The sequence below is a fragment of the Saccostrea echinata genome, unplaced genomic scaffold, assembly GCF_033153115.1.
Source record: "Saccostrea echinata isolate AGI-Se365-2 ecotype Australia unplaced genomic scaffold, CSIRO_AGI_Sech_v1 ptg000022l, whole genome shotgun sequence".
In the NCBI taxonomy this organism is placed as follows: Eukaryota; Metazoa; Mollusca; class Bivalvia; order Ostreida; family Ostreidae; genus Saccostrea; species Saccostrea echinata.
Window position 1 is genome coordinate 14155422 of NW_026889771.1, and position 8219 is coordinate 14163640.

The 8219-nt window shown below is 34.1% G+C and overlaps 1 protein-coding gene across 1 annotated transcript; it reads right to left on the reverse strand.

Annotated features, from left to right (window-relative positions):
• Nucleotides 1–2484: 2484 nt before the first annotated feature.
• LOC133190470 (transcription factor SOX-9-like) lies at nucleotides 2485–7212 on the reverse strand. The gene is made up of 3 exons (XM_061326126.1): nucleotides 6648–7212; nucleotides 3871–4211; nucleotides 2485–3746 (listed from the first exon to the last, which is right to left on the reverse strand). The coding sequence occupies exons 1-3, from the start codon at nucleotides 7022–7024 to the stop codon at nucleotides 3088–3090; spliced, it is 1377 nt and encodes a 458-aa protein (XP_061182110.1). The 5' UTR covers nucleotides 7025–7212; the 3' UTR covers nucleotides 2485–3087.
• Nucleotides 7213–8219: the final 1007 nt, after the last annotated feature.

Genomic DNA, 8219 nt, shown 5'->3' on the forward strand with positions numbered 1-8219 from the left:
TCATGATAACGAATGTCCCTAAATCCGTGGAAATATTGTCTAATTTAAAACGAAAAATTAGCAAGAAACTAAAAATATATATACTCCTGTAGTATATTAATTTTTAGATTTTCAAGGTAAATAAATTATCATCAATCAAGTAGATTTTATTTTGTTGAAAATGTGTCAATGTTTTATTTTCAAACAAATAAATTTCATTAAGATAAACCTACATGTAAGTATCCTTTGAACCGTAAACATATTTTATATATACATTCACCAATATTCAAAGAAAACATCTTTAATTTTACGAAGATTATACAGTGAAAAGTTCGAAAGTACATGTATTTTTTCTGATGAAAAACTTAAATTTAAGAGCATCTCATTCAATTTTTTTTTTTTTTTTGAACTATGAAATTATTAATTGGTTCATTTAAAATATTATGATTAATTGGCATTAAATAATAATTTATCAGAAAAGTGACATACTAGTAAACAGACAGCATTAAACACCGTTGATGTGTTTAATTAGCATATAAGTGATTAATTAAACAAATCCACATGACATATAAATCAGACATATATTTGAATTTGAAATGCGTATTAAAAATGAAGCGAACAGCAAAAATGTAGTTGTTTTACATGTATTTGGTAAGGGGAAAAAATATATATATATATTTTTTAAATTCAGCTAGCATTTTGAACAGGTAGTAAAAATTGATGTTTTCATTAAAAATTAAAATACAAATAGAAGAAATATTAAGATTGGAATCACAATATTTTTTATATCAACAATCTTTTAGAAGTCCGAAAATTCCCTATTACTGGCGTTATTTGCGAGACAGGTTCACCTGTAGAGATTCTGTACAAAAGACACCGTGAACACCAGACGTAGAATTATAACAATTATTTTAGAATCACTATCTCAATAATAAGAATCATGTAGATTATGGTACAATACACTGCGTCAACCCCCTCCCCCTTTTTTACTTCCAAAATGCAGGATCCAGTCGTCCTATCTTTCACTCAAGCACATATCCCTAGAGTAGTTAATTACATATATTCCAAGATGACCGATTGAATATAGAAAAAGCGCATCTAGATATTGATAACATTATTAAAAATGTCATTTTCAAAACCTTAAAATTACCTATATTAAAACAAAAAATAAAGAAATAAATTGAATAAATAAAAAGGATTTTTTGAAATCAAATTAATCCAAAAAAAAAGTTAATTAACATTTCGCGGTAGTGGGATGTATATATGGGCAAATAGAAAAAAAATCTGTATAAGTTATCTATAATTGCACAGTTTCTTTTGCAAGTTTACAGAATTTTCTTTAATCTTACTTAAAAAGATATATTTTATGAACATTCGAAACAAAATTTAAAGCGTACAGTTTCAAATAGCAAATAAAATTCTCAGATCAATGACGATTATACAACACTTACAATACAAATAAAAAAAAGTCTTTATTTTTGACACAAGGAAACGAATATGTCCCTTTAAGCGGCGTAAATATATTGAGAATATTTTTAAAAAAATACCATCAGATATTTATTCTTAAGCTATGACTTCGAGTGCAGAAGAATACCATAAATCATCGATAAACGAGAAGTAAATTTCAAATCAGCGTGAGACTTAGATATCAGCTTGGATGATCAGTTTGAAAATTCTGAATTTTTGGGGGGAATGATTTATAAGCTTCAACGATTCCACTTCAGATTTCACGACTTTTCTGCTAGTTAAATAATTTTAGTCACAATATTTTTTTAATGTCGAATTCTGATTTTATTTCAATACCAAATTTCAACATTACCATGTTTTGACAACTTATAGGTTTTGATATGAGGGTCAACTAGGATATGGATGAAATTTGCTATGTAGGCGATGGGAAATATGTCTAATAATGTCCAGATCAGGAGATAAACACCCTATATTTAATGATCAAACCATCAAATATAGAAAACTTCGTACTTTACAAGGAAGTTGTTTCCAAAAAATCAATCCTCAACTTTAACGTCATCATACAAGTAGGCATGCCATCTACGTTCACTTCCGGTAAAACTGCACAGTCAAAAACAACCCCTTTCGCGAAGAATTTTCTTGTTGAAAATTTTGTTATTGATGTTTTTAAAGATTGTTTTTAACATACAATAATGCCAATTGTTTTTGACATTGTGGGATGTTTTTAGCGGGGGTGTTTGGTTAACATTTAAGTAATAATAGAATTAAATAATCATTTATTATTTACAAATAAATAAATAAAAGAAGATTTCCGTGGCCAATCGTTCAGCTCATAAAATGAATAAAAAATTTCTAATTTTTCTGCACCGAATAAGTTCACTCTCCTTAAAGTATCAATCAACACTTGTGAACTAAAATGAGTAAATTTTTTAAGTGTATATCTAATTAAGTCTGAAGTTATTGTTCATTTCCAGCAAATAAACATCAAACCGGCCATTCATCAATACAGATGATGTTTAATACAGACTAACGACTATATTTTCTTCTTGGAAGATCATTTTATTTCTTACAAATATATACAACAGTATCAAAATATACATAAATTAATAAATGATATATGATAATAAATGCATAGAATTCTTTCGATTGCGTCTTCATAAAGGATAAATATCAAAAAGCAGTTGATTGATTCCTCCCTTTCGAGTCATTTGAATATCAAATATAAAATGGAAGACATACAACAAAAATTGGCAATAAGAGATATAAAAATAAATATATATGATATCAAAGTCTTGTTTTTCAACAAAATGTACTGTCACACAGAACTAAATACTGGATTGTAGCTTAGCACCGGTGACAACAACAAAATGGCATGATTTGTTAAGGGGACTTTATTTCTCTGTGAGTCATAAACATAAGAAAGTAATAAAAAATGGATAAGTTACATAGTTTGTCATCCGTGCACACAAAAATATGAAAGAAACACCAAGGCTATCACGTTTCTGCGGAAACCCCCCAATTATCCATCTCTTGTAGAGTTTACTATCAAGCATTCGCACAGAATAACAAAGAGAGCACGGACGAGGTGTTACGAGAGAGATCACAGCGATACAGTTAAGTCCGATACAACAGAAATGTCTTTTAAGCATATCTATCCCACTGTTGGTCCGAGGGAACGGCCGCAGGGATCGGATTGAACATTTGTCGGTTCATGCCCATGAACTGGTAAGACTGAGACCCAGCAGAGGAGGATGAGGAATAGGAACTATTGCCTTGAGACACGTATGAGTTGCCATGGTGACTGTCGATGCCATATCGTGGAGGAGGAGGAGACATACTGTAGTTGTACTGTTGGCTTGAGGATTGATGACGTCCGCTTAGCGGCTCCAGTTTCACGGAAGGATTAGATTCCTCATGATCCGAATATTTACAGTCACTGGCGCTACTCTGATATGATGGACTATGCATGTTTGGAGACTGAGAAGGATTACCGCTTGGCGGTGAATGATGGTTAGACAAGTCGTATGGGGTGGAAATGTCATTATTTTGTGTCATGTTGTAGGTTGGCAAGCACATGGAACCTGGGGCTCTGTAAGAACTGGTCCAGGAAGATGACGTACTCGTTGTGCATGACGTCATCCCATAGGGAGTATACTGTTCGTTGTCCCCCTGTATAGTTGGATTGGCAGCTGTGGTTGGCAAATATCTGTCGAATTCTTCCAATTCATTGTAAGCCACTACCTCTGGGGCGATTTCCCTTAGATCAACTCTACTGAAATCTATTGGGTTTTGATGCCCTCCTACAACAAAAATAAGACAAATATAGTTTTAAAAAGTGATTCATTTTCAGTTCAAATGTTGTTTGAAAAATACAAAAGGCCACTTTAACAAAACAACAAATTGTACAGTAATTAAAATTTATACCTGAAATGTGGCGTACCGCGCGCATGCGGTCAGCCATGGATTTAAGGTTGATCAAATCGTGTTGGTTGGGTGTAGCAGGAGGAGTAGGTGGCCCGTGATTGTTGTGGGAGGAGCAGTCGCTGGAATCCCCATCACTCATGCCATTGGGAGACCCTTGCATGCCCTTGAACATCATTGCGTGGGACATGTTTCCATTAGATTCTGCTGGACTGCCATTGGCACTTTTAAGAGGCTTTCGTCTGCGGGGCTGATATTTGTAGTCCGGATAGTCTTTCTTGTGTTGGACTCGGAGTCTCTCGGCTTCGTCAACGAACGGTCTTTTTTCATCCTCGTTCAAAAGTCTATAAATAGATTAAATAATATTTTTTGTCAAAATGGGACAATTTAACATTTTTTAAAACACTAAATGGATTTTAAATGGCTTCTAATGAATATTATACCGCCGTTATTATTAATTGCAATTTTTTTCTTATATAACGTATCAACCAATATAACACATGCCAAATATGACGTCAGGAGTGAATAATTAGCAATGTCAAACTTAGGACATTATGTGTTTGTGATGATTGTCATTTTGACATCACAAACGAAAGGGAGAAAAATCACACACAAAATAACATTTCCTTTCCCAGCTTATTGCTTAAGGTGCTTAGGAGGTGTATTTTGCTTGATCGATATGGTTCGGCGGTCGAACATACATTTTTATGCACATATTACATGCACATTAGCACCTGCCTTTGGCACCTTGAGCTACCGTGTTGACCAAGTGTATCGAAGGGAGCAAGTACATTCGACGTTCACCCTAATACCTACTCGTTTTGCGGTAGCTTAAAAAAAATAAAACCCAAAAGTTGTCTGTAAATCTTTTTTGAAACAAATCGTAATTCAGATCGAGTAGGGAGTTAATGTATGAACTATTTCTTATTCTCAATATTAACATTATACTTTAGAGTTTCTTTTTTTTTTTTTTTAAATCATACCAACCTAATAAGTTGAATCTAATTTTATAATTTATTTTAAAAAGACTGAGAATATTTTTTCTATTTTTATCTAGGACGGCCTGTCAAATATTCAATTTCCTATCAATTCATTGTGAACAGTACGCTTGAAATGGAATGCTCGACGGTGTCGTAAATTATTGCAAAGCGGAAAATTCCTTGAATATGTTAATATCAACATCGTCTAGGGCAATTATATTCCATCATTTAGATCGATTTTAGGATAATTTTTACAGAATTAGAAAATGTTAAATTGTAAATGATAATTTAGCTAGTACATTAATATCACAAGTACTTTGCTGGGACATAGCATGGGTTATATTTAAATCTAAAGTCTATTAATAAAAAAATTCTGATATTGCATACTAATAATCTGGATTAAAGTTATACAACATTTTGAAGAACTTTTTCTTGGTAAGAGGCTTGGAATTAAAATATATTATATTTTTCTAATGTAAATTTGATGAATTTTAATTGTGTATTTTCCGGCTTTTATGATTTAGAGTTTTAATTGTATGCGTGACGTCGCACATACTGTGAAGCAAGTACGAATAAGTAGATGGATTTGACGTAAACCTTAGAAAAGAGCTCCGAGACAACCTCTCAAATCTCATAAATTTATTATTTACCTGAAATGGGTCGGCGTATACATACATAATATATCTTACGTATAACTTAAGTTATCTATTTATTTATAAATATTCTGTCCCCGCTTAGCAGAAATGAAGTATGCTTTCGATAGATACATTTTAATTTACCATTCGAGAAAAGGCGACGACAAGCACCCAATTCAGGAAATGCCTTTGCATTTTATCATTATTAAATAAAGTGGTCAGAAATATTAGTTGAGATTAAATGCAAGATTTGTTTCCCGATGCTGTTTCCCTCGGAAATGCCTCTATACATCATCTGAATGTTTCACGCCACTCAAAAGAGGACCTCACAAGAGTAGACGGGAGAGCAAACCCCGTTTCATCACTTCTGAAGAATTAAATAGAAAGTCAGATTACATAAAAACTCAAACACAGCAGATTATATTCCGGGGGCTTTTGAGGACATTTGAATCATTTCAGAAGTAATAAAAGTTGATTCTGCTCGAAACTGCCGTTTGTGGATACAGTCGGGCAGATATCCTATTACTCCTATTCGTTTCTAATAAATATATATGTTACATGTAACAAACGGTTACGCCTTTATAGTAATGGCTGAATTCGGGGATGTGAATGGGTGTAACGATTTGCAGGGGTCGACGCGAAATGACATTATGATGTTTAAGTGTCATAATGTTGGAGCGTCTAACCTTTCGTCATACAGTCTCCGATTTTGCAAAAGTGATGATATATTGCTTGTCTCCAATCTGCGACCTTTCTGTACAAAAGTGCACCAAACTAATGTCGCAGTGAACCAACTCTGCTGTCACCGAGATCGAGCAGATTTTTGACGACCACAACTAGACCTACACTACATTTATCCTTCTCTAGTATGTAAGTGGCAGATAAAAATGAGGGTTTGCTGTCGAAAAGCAGATTAAATTGATGCGATTGGATTGACAGTTACCAGAGGCGACGGAGAAACAAACTGTCCCGGGTTTTTACCGTTAGAAATTTTACAATATAATTTTCAACGGTATGGTCACCTGTTCTTTTCCCATAGATTTCTCTAAGATAATGCATTACTTCATTCCAATTTATCATAACGGCACTAAATATCATTTCATATCATTCCCAATAAATCAATTCTGGGATCTTAAGGCTCATGAAAGTGATAAGTCCAGCTTACCTCCATAATTTGCCAAGAGTTTTGCTGAGCTCGGCATTGTGAAGATGGGGGTACTGGTCTGCTAATTTCCTCCTTGCAGCCTGTGCCCACACCATAAAAGCGTTCATTGGTCTCTTGATGTGTGGTTTTCTCTTCTCTCCGTTAGGTCCTCTCTGGGGCATTGGAATCAGAGACCAGTCGTATCCCTTTAAGACTTGTGAAACAGCTTCCTGAATTTGCTTCGGGAACTTAACAGGATCATCCATGCCGGCTTTGCCAAGCATGCTCTCATCTGTTAAAGGCCCTGCCCCACGGACAGCCTTAAGAAGTTGCTCAGTTGAAGGCTGAGTGCAAGGGGATCCTCTCCCTTCATCGGAGTCGCTCATTTTCATCTGCATATAAAAATTAAAAGTTCCACAGCGAATGTCTTACGCTCAATGGTCTTTCTCCTGTAAACTCGCTAATTTGAGGCGCGTGTTTCAGTAAATCACAGTGTTTTCAAAATGTACAAGTAAGCAAAATCTTTTATAATGCAAGTGCTCTCTTCATGTCATGCGATTGTAAACTAAAGTTTGAAGCAACTTGTTACTCCAGATAAACGGACAATTCGCATAAAATAAAGCCCGAAGGACCGCCCATTTACAATGGGGCTGACGCATGCGGTGAACTGTCGCTTGTTGGTAAGCCAATGAAATTCTCAATTAAGCCTTGACATCATAATGCTATACGCTTCTGGAATAAATTAGGCCAGCTTAGATTTTTATTGGTCAAAAGTAACATTTGTTAAAAACTTTGTTATGTTTTGACTCCGTTTTTATACATTGGGCTGTTGACTGGCAAACAATATTTACTCTCGTATTTTAATATGCTCTATTCAAAATGTAAAAGTTCTCTTTTTTGATCAATGAAAAATCGCCAATAAACAATTTCATGTTTATGATTTAGGTTATAGGAAATTGATAATTGTCTTAGGCAGAAAACACAAACACGATCAAAGACAAAAAGAAGCAATTAGACTCTTTGTTTTGTAAATTACTATTACAAATTAAATGTTCGGGAAATTTTTCAGTGCTACTGCAATAAACGATTGGTAAAAGTATTTTAATTTCATATTCTTGCACATTAGAGGTTTTTCTTTGAACAGTTGTTACACTTCATGACTTTTACGCTATCTTAGCACACAGTTGTAGAAACTCATGTTCTGCTATCAAATACACCATAATCCCCGCCTCCTCCATTCATAAAAGTAATAAATGGTTAAAGCACGTGTGTCTGTAGTACGAGGCCGTTTTTCATTGATAGAAACACAGGTAGTCCAGGTAATATTTTCTATGGGCACGATTCGGGATTGCTTTGCTGTGCAGAAATCAGAAAAAAAATATACAAATATCAGAATAGGACATCCGTCTACGAAATAATCATCAGGTTTATTATCTCTTCAAAAAGATCAATATCCAGGAACTTCAAAGACGGATCATATGTCAAAATTCAAAAATGATAGGTTAAAGGTCACAGATGTTCCCCTGGATGATAAAAAAAAAAGTTTGGTGACAATGTCGGCTGTTACTTCAGGAATTAGACGTTTCAAACATT